Raw genomic sequence first — 17,738 nt, forward strand, 5'->3', positions numbered from 1 at the left:
GTGTGTCTTGCCAACAGTCAAGCATGGTGATGGGAGTGTCATGGTCTGGGGCTGCATGAGTGCTGCCAGCACTGGGGAGCTACAGTTCATTGAGGGAACCATGAATGCCAACATGTACTGTGATATACTGAAGCAGAGCATGATCCCCTCCCTTCGGAGACTGGGCCGCAGGGCAGTATTCCAGCAAGATTACGACCCCAAACACACCTCCAAGACGACCACTGCCTTGCTAAAGAAGCTGAGGGTGAAGGTGATGGACTGGCTAAGCATGTCTCCAGACCTAAACCCTATTGAGCATCTGTGGGGCATCCTCAAACAGAAGGTGGAGGAGCACAAGGTCTCTAACATCCACCAGCTCTGTAATGTTGTCATGGAGGAGTGGAAGAGAACTCCAGTGGCAACCTGTGAAGCTCTGGTGAACTCCATGCCCAAGAGGGTTAAAGCAGTGCTGGAAAATAATGGTGGCCACTCAAAATATTGACACTTTGGGCCCAATTTGGAAATTTTCACTTGTGTACTCATTTTGTTGCCAGCTGTTTAGACATTAACGGCTGTGTGTTGAGTTATTTTGAGGGGACAGCAAATTTGCACTATTATACAAGCTGTACACTCACTACTTTACATTGTAGCAAAGTGTCATTTCTTCAGTGTTGTCACATGAAAAGATATAATCAAATATTTACAAAAATGTGAGGGGTGTATTCACTTTTGTGAGATACTGTATATATAGCTGTGGCCAAAAGTATTGGCAGTGACATCAATTTTGTGTTTCGCACATTTGTCTGCTTCAGTTGTTGTGGTGTTGATTCACATTGTTTCTAGATTATTGTGCAGAGTGATCAGATGCATTTTAAATAATTGCAAAAAGCTTAATTAGCCAAAACTTGAACTTTATCACAAAAACCCAAATTTCACTGTTTTTTGGCCCTGGCACAAAATGACCAGCCAACATCATTTCACTAATCATATCAGCAGCACCTGGGAAAGTGTGAATGAGTACTAGTCAGGTGAAATCACTCTATCATTCTGATTGGATTATAAGAGCAGACTGATTGCTACAAAAAGAGGGAAGAAGTGCTTCCAATCATTGTGTTTCATGAGGAATCATGAGGAAGTACAAGGATTGGACAGCAGAAGACTGGTGCAAAGTTATTTTCTCTGATTAAGCCCCCTTCTGACTGTTTGGGACATCTGGAAAATCAATAGTCTGGAGAAGAAAAAGTGAACGCTACCATGAGTCCTGTGTCATGCCAACAGTGAAGCATCCTGAGACCATCCATGTGTGGGGTTGCTTTTCATCCAAGGGAGTGGGTTCTCTTACAATTCTGTCCAAAAACACTGTCATGAATAAAGAATGGTATCAAAACGTCCTGCAAGAGTAATTTCTCCTAATGATCCAGGAGCAATTTGGTGATTATCCATGATTTTCCAGCGTGGCTTAGAGATCATTACATTGAAATTTTAGATCTGTGGCCAGGCAAATCCTCGGATCTTAATCCCATAGAGATCCTGGGGTCAGTCCTCAAAAGCCGAGTGGACAAACAGAAGCCTACAAATTGTGATCAACTACAAGCACTAATAAGGCAAAATGGATCGCCATCAGTCTGGATTTGGCCCAGAAGCTGATATACAGCATCCCAGAGCGAATTGCAGAGGTTATGAAGAGCAAGGGTCTTGCGAAGGAGGGAAAACAAATTTATTCACACACATGATGTATTTTCTCAGACAACGAAATACCCATCCGGTAGGGAATGTGCGGATGAAGTAGGTTCTTTGCAAGAGAGATGTTGTCCTTCACAACTGTTGTAAAGCCATCTTTCAAAAAGTTGAAAGAGAACAACACACATTTAATTTTTGCACTTAATTTTTTTCCAGTTTCATTTGAATTTTTTGTTAAAATAAAATAAAATAAAGATGAAAGTTTGAAATCAAGGTGTCTTGCTTTATTGTTTAGGCTTAACCCTAACCCTGCTTTACGAAAATTACCACATAGTACCACCTAGCGTCCAACCAGGTTTCCTGTGGAGCTTTTTCTGCGACCAACCGACCAATCAAAACTTAGTCGAAGAAGACTCTTCTCATCAACTAACGTATAAATAAAAATATTCAGATAATTGAAATGCATAACATTATTGTGTCAGAGGAGCATTTATAAGACAAAAGATTCAAAATGCGGCTTTAGAATACAATGCATTGTTTATTTGCATATTATTGAGCATAAGCCAATCACAGCAATCCATTTTGTATTTAAATTTGTCAATCAGTCAGAGATTTATTATGAGGGATTCTCTAAGGACCTGTAAATGTATATACCTTATTACGGGATTTTACGCGCTATTTTTTATTAAATTAATCATACTGAATTTATGCATTAAATTGACAGCCCTAGATTTAATCTAAGCACAAACGCATCATTTCAAGTAAAATTAAATGATCTGTTGTTTTAGTGGAATACCTCTGTTAGTTCAGCTTCAGATGTGTGTGCTTGTCATCTTGTCACCCTGCATGTTCAAATCAGACAGACACACTAAGGAAAAGCTGAATAGTTCTAATACTTGGGTATGTAATCGCTTTCTCAAGTTTTTCTTTTAAATCTGCACATAAGTTTAAACATTTGTTCGGCGGGTGATTGAAAAGTGAGAGGTGGTGCTTCGCTGTCGTCCGGGAATTATCAGGACGGTGTTTTAAACCTCAAATGCCATGTGGTTTTTGACTACCTCTGTATGTTTTTAGTGATTCAATCACAAAACATTTTGTACCCCGTTTACATCTATATTCAGTGCTGACCATTTGCAATTGGAACACATCTAAAATGACTGCAGCCAGAGCTAGGGAATATGCAGAACAACTTACGGCAGAAGTCCCACCCACATTTGTTTCCCCAGTAAGATCCCCAGGATAAAGGTGTATATAAAAACACTCTCCCCTGCAGAAAACTGATTTCTTGTCAAATTAGAATGATCTCTTAGTTTTACCAGAAATATATCTCACCTGTGATCAGATTTTCAAAAGATATGGCCAGATGTGCAGTCCACCGATAATGTTAGAGTCAGGAATAGGAATGCTTACTAGTGACTTCACAGTACAGAAACAAGTAACATCAAGCGATAAAGTTGCTGCATGTGTGAATGGGGCTTAACTGGTATTTTGAGAATTAATTACTTGTTCAAGAACATAAATGTACAGTATTGTGCAAAAGTTTTAGGCACTTGTAAAAAATGTTGCATAGTGAGGATTTCTTCAAAAATAATGACATAAATAGTTTTCATTGATCAATTAACATCATACGAAGTCCAGTAAACATAAAGCTACATCAATATTCGGTGTGACCACCTTTGCCTTTAAAACAGCCCTAATTCTCCTAGATACACCTGGGCAGTTTTTCTTGGTTGTTGGCAGATAAGATGTTCCAAACATCTTGGAGAATTCATCACAGTTCTTCAATCTATTTCAACTGTTTCAATTACTTCTTTCTCTTTATGTAATCTCAGCTAGACATGATGTTCAGTGGGGGGCTTTGTGGGGACAATGCGATCTCTTGCAGAGCACCCTGTTCTTCTATTCTAATCTTTTCTATTTGCAAAATTAATGTTTGGGAGCCTAAAATGTATTTTTCCTATTGACACACTAAAACTGAAGATATAAATAACCATCTTAAGACAAATATTTTTGTGAAACATTTTAAGTGCCTAAAACTTTTGCTCAGTACTGTATGTGATACTTCAGGGTTTAAACTCGGGCAGACGTGACCCAAAAATGTCCTCCACTCTGTCTCAACTCCAGTTTGCTCTGAATCAGGAGGTTTTGCCAGAGACTATTTAGCCCAAGACTGAGCACTGATAATAAAATGAATGGGAGAAATTGGAACACCCAATATGGCGGGTGTAGCAAATGAAATCCTGCATTACATGTAAAATGCCGGTTTTAGAGTGATCTGAGCTAAGGAAGTAGGGCAGAGAATTGATACAGATTTCCTGATTCAATTCGATTCAGATTCAAAAGCTCTCGATTTGATTCAATATAGATTCATATGTTTGTTTTTTCAATCATAATTTCCCTTTTGCTTACATATAAAAGATTATCTCCCAGCTAATGCTGTTAATTATAAAGGGGACCTTTTTAACTAGGTTCTTTAGGAAAATATGAATTTGACTAATTAGTACTTTTTCACCATTGTGGTCACATTTTGTCTTTTTAAAAATGAACAAATAAATGTATTCAATCAATAAATAAGATTATATGTAAAATATTATTTTTGTTACATATTTATTGTTAAATTGTATAATCTGTACTATTTACAAGCATTTACATTGATTTGTTGAACACGTGCTAAAACCGGTACTGTCTCTTTAATAAAAATAAATAATTTCTGTAAACAGCACCTTTAAATGAGCATCTCATTCAAATGGCTTTACCTCATCTGTGCAATGCATTAATAGAATTAAATTATTTTTTTTTTGTAGTTGTTTTTGATCAACAACTGACTGTAAAGAACTGGAAGGGTATTAAAAGAGACATTATTCAATGACAAATGGGTTGCGTGGACCTTGGACACACATTACACAGAAAAACGTTTACTCTCAACACGCTGAGAAAGAATCTCGCTGCTGAACTCTTCATGACTAAACTACACAATTACTGGTCAGTGAATTCTAAACATTTACCAGCTAGTAGACAAATATATTCACTTTAGTCACATAGGGTGAAACTTAGTTGCAAACGTGAGTGATTTCTTCTCAATGTAGTAGAGGGTTGCACATTGAGTGAAAGATCGATCTTGGGTTTAAGAATCGATATTGTTCAAATGAAAATCACTATTTTATTATATATTTTTGTATATGATATTTTATATATATTACTACTATATTTTTACCCACCCTATACAGAAGCACAATTTATGATACCATTGTTGTTCAGATTTTACTGCTGATTTGAAATATGTTAGTCCAATTCCAGTTTGGTCGCAGGACTAGACTGACTCAATAACGGTCTACATTTTTCCATGAGAGATCAGATCAAAGTCTATAAGTACACAAGTGTGAAATACTAATAACTACTAGATCAAGAAGTTCTGTTTATTCACTCTCACCATTATCGGCAGCTCTAATAAGAGATTCATGTTTTAGATGAACAGCTTTTCTAGGTTTATCACACCAGGCAACATAACTAGATCTTTTGATCAAGAGGTAGTCCTTTGCTGCTTCACCATTTCATGATTCCTGATGAAACTGACAAAATTACTGTAAACTCAAAGATCTGATGATAGTTCTTGATTCAGCAGAAAATGATCAGCACTGCTGACAGTTACTGGTAATATAGTGCTGGTTAAGTCATTTACTTTGGCTCCCAATGCCGGAACAGATGGTTGTGGCCAACACCATCTGCTGATAGAGGCTTCAATCCCCACTGGAAACCTGCCGCCATTTACCCTGCCGTTAAATACTATCATGGGGTCCTGAACGTTGTGCGGCTGCTACACACACATGCTGTTTGACCTGCAGTTAGTTAGTTTGCAGTCAGTGAATTTACAATGTGCCAGATCATCATCAATAGACGCTTTCCATTCATGTAACTGGAGACTAGCAGCAGCGTGAAGCTCCGGCCTCTCAAATGTGCTTTAAATAGACACTCTAGTTCAACACCTCATTGAACCCCCAACAGCCAGAAGATGAAGATGGTTCCTACAGCCATGAACTCATGTGGCATCCAGCTACACGTAATGTTCTGCAGTTTAGGGTTGAATCCTGACTGTCACCATATTGCTATGTGGTTTATTAGCTTCAACCATTCCAAACAGCACAGAGAGATTCCAAGCTGTGACAGGGTTATGTGTAGAATGAGGTTAATCTATAACAGTCCAGTCACGAAAACTGAGCCGTAATCGATAAACCTTACAGAGTTCAAATAAACCAACAGTGTAAAATGGAACATATAAAACAATGAAGTTACATGCTGATTAAAACCCTAACCCAACCATCAATGATGCATACACAAAAATGCATTCTCCATATTTACTGTAGGTCTAATACCTATATTTTATTCTTATCATTACTGTAATATACTAGACACTGCTCTAACTACATCTGGAATATTTATTCTAATGTTTTGGTTGTAAACATATTGAAAGTGTAATCAGAACACACTACTTTCATAAGTTTCAAGAGCTGGGAATTGATACAGATTTCCCGATTCAATTAGATTCCGATTCACAAGCTCTCGATTTCATTTAATTCTGATTCTGATCGCAGTCTCTAGGCACGATCATGATTTCGTACTCGATTACACTTTCTACTGTTTGAGGCATGCGCAGATGCAGATTACTAGATGCGCTATAGGAAGTGTTATCAAGCTTGAAATCGCGAACGCCAAGGATACTGCTGGATGTCATGACTTGTAGTGAAAAACGAGTAACATTTTAGTCTGTTCTCACCCAAAAATTATTAGATCACTTCAGAAGACATGGATTTAACCACTGGAATCATATGGATTACTTTTATGTGCTTCACAGTTCTTGCCATCATTCACTTGCATTGCATGGACATACAGAGCTGAAATATTCTTTTAAAAACCTTAATTTGTGTTCTGCAGAAGAAAGAAAGTCATACACATCTGGGATGGCATGAGGGTGAGTAAATGATAAGAGAATTATTACTTTTGGGTGAACTGTCCCTTTAACACATGAAGCAGAGAAAGTTCCAGAATGACAGAAACAGGTACAATCTCTCATAATGATGTAATTATTAAACAAGGCTGTTTATATCTCGTATCAGATGTTGTGTAATAGAAACCGAACTGACTACACAAACCTGTCCAGCAGTGCTCATGCCGGAGTTCAGACCGGATAATGCACCACATGAGACGATAGTTGTTCAGAGTGACAGCACTGCTGCCACCTCAGCTGACGTCAGCTCCTATACACATATACATTTACATCTAGATTTAACTCAATCGAATTCTATTTTTTATTTATTTATGTGCATTCAATAAAGTCCAATCCTCTCGAAAATTAAAGATCAAATCTTCTGACATAAAGGTGTTTTAGCCCAGATCATGTGAACGGCGCGAGCTCGTGCGGGGGCTGCTGAATGTGCAAATAAAAGCCCCAAGAAATCACCTGCTTTACATCCACAAAACACACAAATTTACTCTTAAAGGATTGTCACAGACTTTAGCAATTGATATTCTAAATCACAAATCACTGTTTTATATCCAGATATCATGTGAAGCGCATGAGCACGCGTCATGAAGGCGAATTAATTCACTATAGAAACAGAATTCAGATGATTAACGCGCTCTGGATCTACATGTGTTCATACAGAGAAAATCTTAATCGAGCAGTACATTACTGCTTAAGGTTTTAATACTGACTGCAAACTTTTTTCTGATCTGATTCTGCCACACGCGCAACAAATGTAGGCTAACCGTCAACCTTTGCACTGTCATATTCATCCATAAATAAATGTTGATTCTTAGGAGAAATAATAATAACACATTTACAGCGAAAATCAACACAACAGGAAAAAATAAGCAGCGAAGCTGTTGACGTCACTCACCCCATGGCCGCGGCGTTTGAAAAGCGTCTTGAAACTGTCAAATCTCCCGCATCGGTTCCAGCCCGAAAGAGCTGAAAAATGATATTCCTGAACCAACGCTCCGAGATTCCGCCGTGCGTTATTCCTCCAATTCCCGCCGCTGAGATATAACGACGTTTCACACCTGAGGTTAGTCTCTGTTTGTAATATTTAACGGCTGTACTAGTAAAATATATCAGTGAATGTGAATGTTTGAGTTCAGTCCGCAGCAGAAGATCAAGAATTCAAACTGAGCGACAGTCAGTCAGTTGAAACGCACTTCAGCAGCGACACGCCGCGGATCAGCCCCCCACACACACACACACACACACACACACACACACACATCTCTCTCTCTCTCTCTCTCTCACACACACACACACACACACACACACATGTTGTGTTTCCATGTTTTATGGGGACTTTCCATAGACATAATGGTTTTTATACTGTACAAACTTTATATTCTATTCCCTAAACCTAACCCTACCCCTAAACCTAACCCTCACAGAAAACTTTCTGCATTTTTACATTTTCAAAAAACATAATTTAGTATGATTTATAAGCTGTTTTCCTCATGGGGACTGACAAAATGTCCCCACAAGGTCAAAAATTTCAGGTTTTACTATCCTTATGGGGACATTTGGTCCCCACAAAGTGATAAATACACGGTCACACACACACACACAATCTCTCTCTCTCACACACACAGACATACACACACAATCTCTCTGTCTCACACACACACCACACACAATCTCTCTCTCACACACACACAGTCTCTCTCTCTCTCTCTCTCTCTCTCACACACACACACACACAGACATACACATACAACCTCTCTCTCTCTCTCACACACACACACATACAATCAATCTCTCTCTCACACACACACACCCACACACACACACACAATCTCTCTCTCACACTCACCCACATACACACACTCTCTCACACACAAACACACTCACATACACACACTCTCACACACACACAAACGCACTCACACCCCCACATACATATGTGAAAAATAAATAATTTCACCATGTATATGCAGAAATGTATGTATAATGTATGACAATTGATCAATTTATTATTTATTTTATTATACACACTCTCTCTCTCTCTCTCACACACAAACGCACTCACTCTCCCACATACACACACACTCTCTCACACACAAACACACTCTCTCTCATACACACACACTCACATGTACTCTAACATTTTCAATTCAATTTAAAAGTACTTTATTGGCATGATTGTGTTACATACACATACACACACTCTCTCTCATACACACACACTCACATGTACTCTAACATTTTCAATTCAATTTAAAAGTACTTTATTGGCATGATTGTGTTTACATACATACACATACACACACACTCTCTCTCTCCCTCTCACACACACAAACGCACTCACACCCCCACATACACACTCTCTCACACACAAACACACTCTCTCTCATACACACACACTCACATGTACTCTAACATTTTCAGTTCAATTTAAAAGTACTTTATTGGCATGATTGTGTTTACATACATACACATACACTCTCTCTCTCTCCCTCTCCCTCTCCCACACACAAACGCACTCACACCCCCACATACACACTCTCTCACACACAAACACACTCTCTCTCATACACACACACTCACATGTACTCTAACATTTTCAGTTCAATTTAAAAGTACTTTATTGGCATGATTGTGTTTACATATACATACACACACTCTCTCTCTCTCGCACACACAAACGCAATCACACCCCCACATACACACACACACTCTCTCACATGCAAACACACTCTCTCTCATACACACACTCGCTCTCACAGACACAAACACTCGCTCTCATTCACACACACACACACGCTCTCTCACACAAACACACTCTCTCTCAAACGCAAACACACACTCTCTCATATACACACACACTCGCTCTCTCATACACACACACACACTCTCTCTCATAATAAAGAAGTACATTAAGGCAGTGATTGGTTTCTGAGGGTGTGCATCTCAAAAATGTTGCTGCAACTGATGCATGATTGTCCTCCCCCAGTAACACCTGCATCTGATCTGTTTCTGCTGAACTGGAAAACTGTGGCATGAGATTTGAGAGTTTGTGGAGGTATCTCTCTCTCACCTCTGTATATTTCTCACAGTGAAGGAGAAAGTGTGTCTCTGTCTCGACCTCACCCATGTCACAGTGAGCACAGACTCGTTCTTCCTTTGGAAGCCATGTTTGTCTGTGTCTGCCTTTTTCTATGGCCAGACTGTGATCACTGAGTCTGTATTTGGTGAGGATCCGTCTCTGTTATGGATCTCTTACAGTGTGCAGATATTCTGCCAGATTATATGTTCTGTTTAGGGTCCGATAACATTCCAGTTTGCTTTGGTTTTTACTTTCATTTTCCCAATGGTCCAAATGTGAATTTTTTGCTTTCTTTTATGATTTGGTTTTGTTCAGCAGTGCTGGTCTGAAACTGGTGTTTGTTAGTTGTTAGTGGGTTTGTGAGTTTCAGAGCCAGCTGACAAAGGGGACTGGTTTTAGGCTTCAGCTCTTGGGTTTTAAGGGCTTCGTGTTACAGTGTGTTAGGGGAACTTGAATTTAGGTGTGTCCAAATTTTGAGGGATCGTTTTGATGTATATATAATAAGGGGGTATCTGCCTAGTTCGGCCCGGCATGCATTAGTAGGTGTTCTTCTCTGAACTCTTAGAATGTTTCTACAGAATTCTGCATGCAGGGATTCTATGGGGTGTTTGTCCCGTCTTGAGTAATCTGCCAGACAGAGTGGACCCCAAACCTCACTTCACGTACATAGCAATAGGCATTATAAAACTATCAAATATCTTACACCAGATTGTTACAGGAATGTCAACTTGGGTAAATTTGCCCTTAATAGCATAGAATGCTCTTCTAGCTTTCTCTTTTAGTGCATTCACTGCCAGACCAAAACCCCCTGAAGCACTGATTTTTAGACCGAGGTAGTCGTAGTGTCGTGTATGTTCACTGCTGGACTGTGCTTCAGCATTTCTGTTCTAATGTTGTATAAACCACATGCCTTTCTGGGTTTCACACACACTCTCTCTCTCTCTCTCACACACACACACAAACAAAAACACACACTCTCTCTCTCTCTCTCTCACACACACACACACACAAACAAACACACTCTCTCTCAGCCACACACATAAACAAACACACACTCTCTCAGACACACACACACACACACACACACACACACACACACACACACACACACACGTTGTGTTTCCATGTTTTATGGGGACTTTCCATAGACATAATGGTTTTTATACTGTACAAACTTTATATTCTATCCCCTAAACCTAAACCTACCCCTAAACCTAACCCTCACAGAAAACTTTCTGCATTTTTACATTTTCAAAAAACATAATTTAGTATGATTTATAAGCTGTTTTCCTCATGGGGACCGACAAAATGTCCCCACAAGGTCAAAAATTTCGGGTTTTACTATCCTTATGGGGACATTTGGTCCCCACAAAGTGATAAATACACGCTCACACACACACACACACACACAAACACACACAATTAATTTACACATATCTGACAAAGTACACAAAAATGCCGGAACCTTTGTTAAAAACGAAGCTGTCGCGACTCGCGGAGTGAAAAGTATGGGAAGCCAAACAAACCAAAAGTGGGACGAGACAGCGGGGGTTTACAGAGCTCGCGCCGCGCTGACATGTCATCTGCGCGGTTCAATGGTCCGAGCCGCGCGGCCGATTCGTCAGCGCAGCATGGACGTGTTTCCTAGCGACACCCAATGGGCAGCGCAGCGCGAACTTGTAAGGAAGGAGGGGTTTCTTTATTGTACATTTATTTGCATGTATGGTTTGCACTGCGCTGTTTAAATTGGTCAGCGCAAAGCTGGTTAGGATTGTTCGCGCCGCGCTGCCCACTGGGTGTCACTAGGAAACACGTCCGCGCTGCGCTGACGAATCGGCCGCGATACTGATGTCTATTCTGTCTTTAGCATAACCTCCAGTGTTTTCTTGAAATGTTGTTTTGTCTCTCACCTTTTCTCAATTGAACTGTATTTTCTTTCTTGTTTAAGTAGCCATTAAATTAATTACTCACGGAAAAGTGAAGCTTTAATCAGCATGTCTTGAGTTTATCTAGTAAAAATGAACACATATTCCCCTTTATGCATAACACAACAGAATTTGCATTTATAAAACATGATCTGAATGAAACAAAGCAAATGTGACATATCTAGAGCAGGAAGGGCTGATGGGTCCTTTAGGTCCAATCTGAGTCACTACACATCATCGCGCTACAGTCACCGCATGCAAACACACCTGAGAAATAACAGACAAAAACATTTTTAGAAAATGCAACATAGATGATGACTGAGCAAACTGAATAATTCAGGCTAATTCACGGCAGTTCATTCATCTATCAACAGCAAGTGTGAATGGGGAAAAATGTGATGTGTGACAGTGAGGTCAGGCTCGTCTCACTCACTGTCTCTAACCGTCTCACTATCTCGGCCTGTCCATCCCTCACACAATGCAGGCAAATGTGTGCTGCTTGTACACAGCACTTCTGTGTTCTTGTGTTATCTGTCTGTCTCTCCCCTGCAGCACACTGTGACCTGAATCATTGCTGACTGCATGATGAGTGCTTGAAAAGTGCCAGTTAGTCCGCATCACTGATATAGAAACATAAAGTGTGTGTGTTCAGTCAGTATGTGTTGTGCTGATGGAGGCAAGTATGTATGAGTGTGTTACTGTGTGTATTTGAGGCTGATGTTCATCTATTTTTATCCTCTAATGCAGCATCTTCAGCCTCAGGCAGCATGTCTCATACAGGTTAAGTTTACATACACCATAGCCATATATATTTAAACTCAATTTCTCAATTTCTGACATGTAATTGTAGAAAATATTCCCTGTATTAGATCAGTTAGGATCACTACTTTATTTTAAGAATATACAATTTTAGGGGCCTGGGTAGCTCAGCAAGTATCGATGCTGACTACCACCCCTGCAGTCGTGAGTTCGCATCCAGGGTGTGCTGAGTGACTCCAGCCAGGTCTCCTAAGCAACCAAATTGGCCCGAATGCTAGGAAGGGTAGAGTCATATGGGGTAACCTCCTTGTTGTCACGATTAGGGGTTCTCGCTCTCATTGGGGCCCATGGTAAGTTGTGCGTGGATTTCGGAGAGTAGCATGAGCCTCCACGAGTCTCCGCAATGTCATGCACAGTGAGCCACGTGATAAGATGTGTGGATTGACTGTCTTAGAAGGGGAGGCAACTGAGACTTGTCCTCTGCCACCTGGATTGAGCTGAGTAACCGCACCACCACGAGGGCCTACCAAGTAGCGGTAATTGGGCATTCCAAATTGGGAGAAAAGGGGATGAAAAAAAAAGTGAAATGTTAGAATAATAGAGAGAATGATTTATTTCAGCTTTTAATTACTTCATCACATTCCCAGTGGGTCAGAAGTTTACATAAACTTTGTTAATATTTGGTAGAATTGTCTTTAAACTTTACCAGGGAGGCTGAGAAGTGTGATACCCCTGTAGTTGGCACACACTCTCTGATCCCCCTTTTTGAAGAGGGGAACCACCACCCCGTTCTGCCACTCCTTAGGCACTGTCCCAGATTTCCACGCAATGTTGAAGAGGCGTGTCATCCATGACACCCCTCCACATCCAAAGCTTTCAGCATTTCTGGTCGGATCTCATCAATCCCCGGGCTTTGCCACTGCGGAGTTGTTTGACTACCTCAGTGACCTCCCCAGGGAAATAGAATCTGATCCCCATCATCCTCCGGCTCTGCCTCTACCATAGAGGGCGTGTTGGGATTTAGGAGTTCTTCAAAGTGTTCCTTCCACGCCCAATAACCTCCTCAGTTGAGGTCAACAGCGTCCCATCTTTGCTGTATACAGCTTGAATGGTTCCCCGCTTCCCCTCCTAAGGTGGCGGACGGTTTTCGAGAAGCACTTTGGTGCGGACCGAAAGTCCTTCTCCATGGCTTCTCCGAACTTTTCCCACACCCACTGCTTTGCCTCCCTCACGGCCGAGGCCGCAGCCCTTCGGGCCTGTCGGTACCTTGCAACTGCCTCCGGAGACCTCCGGGACAACAAATCCCGGAAGGCCTCTTTCTTCAGTCGGACGGCTTCCCTGACCACCAGTGTCCACCACGGTGTTCGAGGGTTACCACCCCTTGCGGCACCTAAAACCTTGAGGCCGCAGCTTTCCACCGCGGCTCGGCAATGGAAGCTTTGAACATTGCCCACTCGGTTCAATGTCCCCAACCTCCGCAGGGATGCCTGAACAGCTCCGCCGGAGGTGTAAGTTGAAGATCTCACGGACAGGGACCTCCTCCAAACGTTCCCAGTTCACCCAGCACTACTCGCTTGGGCTTCCCAGGTCTGTCCAGAGTCTTTCCCCACCCCTGACCCAACTCACCACCAGATGGTGATCGGTTGACAGCTCTGCCCCTCTCTTTACCCGAGTGTCCAAACATATGGCCTCAGATCCGACGACACGATTACAAAATCGATCATCGACCTTCGGCCAAGGGTGCTCTGGTACCACGTACACTTATGAGCATCCTTATGTTCGAACATGGTGTTTGTTATAGATAATCCATGACTAGCACAGAAGTCTAATAACAAACATCCACTTGAGTTCAGATCAGGAGGCCGGTCCTCCCAATCACGCCTTTCCAGGTGTCCCTGTCATTTCCCACGTGTGCGTTGAAGTCACCCAGCATCACTATGGAGTCCCCTACTGAGGCCCTATTCAGGACTCCATTCAGGGTCTCCAAGAAGGCCGAATACTCTGAACTGCTGTTCGGTGCATATGCACAGACAACGGTCAGAGTTTTCCCCACAACCCGTAGGGCGTAGGGAGGCGACCCTCTCGCCCACCGGGTAAACTCCAACGTAGTGGCGCTCAGCCGGGGACTCGTGAGTATCCCCACACCTGCCCGTCGCCTCACACCCTGGGAAACTCCAGAGAAGAATAGAGTCCATCCCCTATCCAGGAGTACGGATCCAGAGCCAAAACTGTGCGTCGATGTAAGCCCCACCAGATCCAACTGGTAATGCTCCACCTCCCTCACTAGTTCCGGCTCCTTCCCCCCAGTGAGGTGACATTCCACGTCCCCAGAGCAAGCCTTTGCTGCCCGGGTCTGGTCCGTCGTGGCCCACGGCCTTCACTGCCGCCCATATGACAGCGCACTCGACTCCTGCGGTTCCTCCAATGGGTGGTGGGCCCAAGAGATGTAGAGGGGGGTTCCACGTCACTTCTTCGGGCTGTGCCCGGCCGGGCTCCGTGACAAGCCCGGCCACCAGGCGCTCGCCGACGAGCCTTCCATCTGGGCCTGGCTCCAGACGGGGGCCCCGGGCTTCCTCCGGGCAGGGTAACTCCTCCTCTTGCCGTTTTATCCATGAGTCATTTGTGAACCATTCTTAGTCTGGCCCCTCACCTGAGACCACTTTGCCTTGGGAGACCCTACCAGGAGCACATGGCTCCAGACAACACAACCCTCAGGATCATAAGGGCACACAAACCTCTCCACCACGATAAGGTGCTGGTTCCCGGAGAGGGAACCAGGTGCTGGAGAGGAGGGTTTGGCCGATTGTCGAACCTCGGATTGAAGAGGAACAATGCGGTTTTCGTCCTGGCCGTGGAACGACGGACCAGATCTTTACTCTCGCATGGATCCTGGAGGGGGCCTGGGAGTATGCCCATCCGGTCTACATGTGTTTTGTGGATCTGGAGAAGGCGTATGACCGGGTCCCCCGAGAGATATTGTGGGAGGTGCTGCGGGAGTACGGGGTGGGGGATCCCTTCTTAGGGCGTATCCAATCCCTGTACGTCCAAAGCGAGAGCTGTGTCCGGGTCCTCGGCACGAAGTCGAGTTCATTCCATGTGGGGTTGGTCTCCGCCAAGGCTGCGCTTTGTCACCAATCCTGTTTGTGATATTCATGGACAGGATATCGAGGCGTAGTCGAGGTGGGGAAGGTGTGCGGTTCGGTGGGCTGGGGATCTCATCGCTGCTTTTTGCAGATGATGTTGTCTTCATGTCATCATCGGTCCGTGACCTTCAGCTCTCACTGGATCGCTTGGCAGTCGAGTGTGAAGCAGCTGGGATGACGATTAGCACCTCTAAATCTGAGGCCATGGTTCTCAGCAGGAAACCGATGGAGTGCGTACTCCAGGTAGGGAATGAGGATTTGCCCCAAGTGAAGGAGTTCAAGTACCTCGGGGTCTTGTTCACGCAGTGAGGGACAATGGAGTGGGAGGTTGGCCGGAGAATCGGGGCAGCGGGGCGGTATTGCACTCGCTCTATCGCACCGTTGTCACGAAAGAGAGCTGAGCCGAAAGGCAAAGCTCTCGATCTACCGGTCAATTTTTGTTCCTACCCTCACCTATGGTCATGAAGGTTGGGTCATGACCGAAAGAACTAGGTCGCGAGTACAAGCGGCCGAAATGGGCTTCCTCAGAAGGGTGGCGGGCTTCTCCCTTAGAGATAGGGTGAGGAGCTCAGTCATCCGTGAGGAGCTCGGAGTAGAGCCGCTGCTCCTTTGCGTTGAAAGGAGTCAGTTGAGGTGGTTTGGGCATCTGGTAAGGATGCCCCTGGCCGCCTCCCTAGGGAGGTGTTTCAGGCACGTCCAGCTGGGAGGAGGCCTCGGGAAAGACCCAGGACTAGGTGGAGAGATTACATCTCCACACTGGCCTGGGAACGCCTCGGGGTCCCCCAGTCAGAGTTGGTTAATGTGGCTAGGGATAGGGAAGTTTGGGGCCCCCTGCTGGAGCAGCTGCCCCCGCGACCCGACTTCGGATAAGCGGTTGAAGATGGATGGATGGATGGAGAATTGTCTTTAAATTGTTTAATCTGGGTCAAACGTTTTTGGGTAGCCTTCCACAAGCTTCTCGCAATAAGCTGCTGGAAATTTGGCTCATTCCTCCAGACAGAACTGGTGTAACTGAGTCAGGTTTGTAGGCCTCCTTGCTCGCACATGCTTTTTTAATTCTGCCCACAAATTTTCTGTCAGATTGAGGTCAGGGCTTTGTGATGGCCACTCCAATATCTTGACTTTGTTGTCCTTAAGCCATTTTGCCACAACTTTGGAGGTATGCTTGGGGTCATTGTCCATTTGGAAGACCCATTTGCAACCAAGCTTTAACTTCCTGGCTGATGTCTTGATATGTTGCTTCAATATATCCACATCATTTTCCTTCCTCTTGATGCCATCTATTTTGTGAAGTGCACCAGTCCCTCCTGCAGCAAATCACCCCCACAACATGATGCTGCCACTCCCTTTCTTCACTGTTGGGATGGTGTTTATACTTGCAACTATTATTTGTACAGATGAACGTGGTACCTTCAGGCATTTGGAAATTGCTCCCAAGGATGAATCAGACTTGGGAGGCATTTGGAAATTGCTCCCAAGGATGAATCAGACTTGTGGAGGTCCACAATTTGTTTTCTATATGGTCTTTGCTTATTTCTTTAGATTTTTCCATGATGTCAAGCAAAGAGGCACTGAGTTTGAAGGTAGACCTTAAAATACATCAACAGGTACACCTCCAATTCAGTACACCACCTATCAGAAGCTAAATTAGGCTTGACATAATTTTCTGGAGTTTTCCAAGCTGCTTAAAAACACAGTTAGCTTAGTGAATGTAAACGTCAGACCCACTGGAATTGTGATGTAGTCAATTAAAAGTGAAACAATATGTCTGTAAACAATTGTTGGAAAAATGACTTGTGTCACAAAGTAGATGTCCCAAATGACTTTCCAAAACTATAGTTTGCTAATATGAAATCTGTGGAGTGGTTATAAAATGAGTTTTAATGACTTCAACCTAAGTGTTTGTAAACTTCTGACTTCAACTGTAGTCAGTTCTGACAGTCAACTGGATGGAAAAGCTGAAGAACAGCAGAATCATCCAACTACACACATCTAGATCTTTCACAAATGTTTAGATAGATAAACATAGATAGACAGACAGATAAATGGATGGATGGATGGGACAGTCAAGTGTTTACCGCTGTGTAAATTCACCATTTCTTCTTATAACAAGCATAAACAGTTTGGGCACTGTAGACACAAGTTTAAGTTTAGAAAGCAGAATTTTCCCACAT

At 43.0% G+C, this 17,738-nt stretch overlaps 1 protein-coding gene across 3 annotated transcripts in view; it reads right to left on the minus strand.

The window, feature by feature from the left end:
• Nucleotides 1–17,738, minus strand: part of LOC127622643 (homer protein homolog 2-like) — a 43,909-nt gene that overhangs the window by 15,201 nt on the left and 10,970 nt on the right. Inside the window, exons 2-3 of one of the 3 annotated variants that reach the window (XM_052096660.1) lie at nucleotides 11,709–11,929; nucleotides 6,807–6,911 (exon numbers count right to left, since the gene is read on the minus strand). Coding sequence is in view for 1 of the 3 variants with exons in the window: in XM_052096659.1 (XP_051952619.1) it covers nucleotides 7,554–7,558 (5 nt within the window). In the remaining 2 variants the exon portion in view is untranslated. Of the gene's footprint in view, nucleotides 1–6,806; nucleotides 6,912–7,553; nucleotides 7,866–11,708; nucleotides 11,930–17,738 lie in introns of those variants that run through there. The other 2 variants (XM_052096661.1, XM_052096659.1) reach the window with 2 other exon arrangements.

Source organism: Xyrauchen texanus, chromosome 29, assembly GCF_025860055.1.
Source record: "Xyrauchen texanus isolate HMW12.3.18 chromosome 29, RBS_HiC_50CHRs, whole genome shotgun sequence".
Lineage (NCBI taxonomy): Eukaryota > Metazoa > Chordata > Actinopteri > Cypriniformes > Catostomidae > Xyrauchen > Xyrauchen texanus.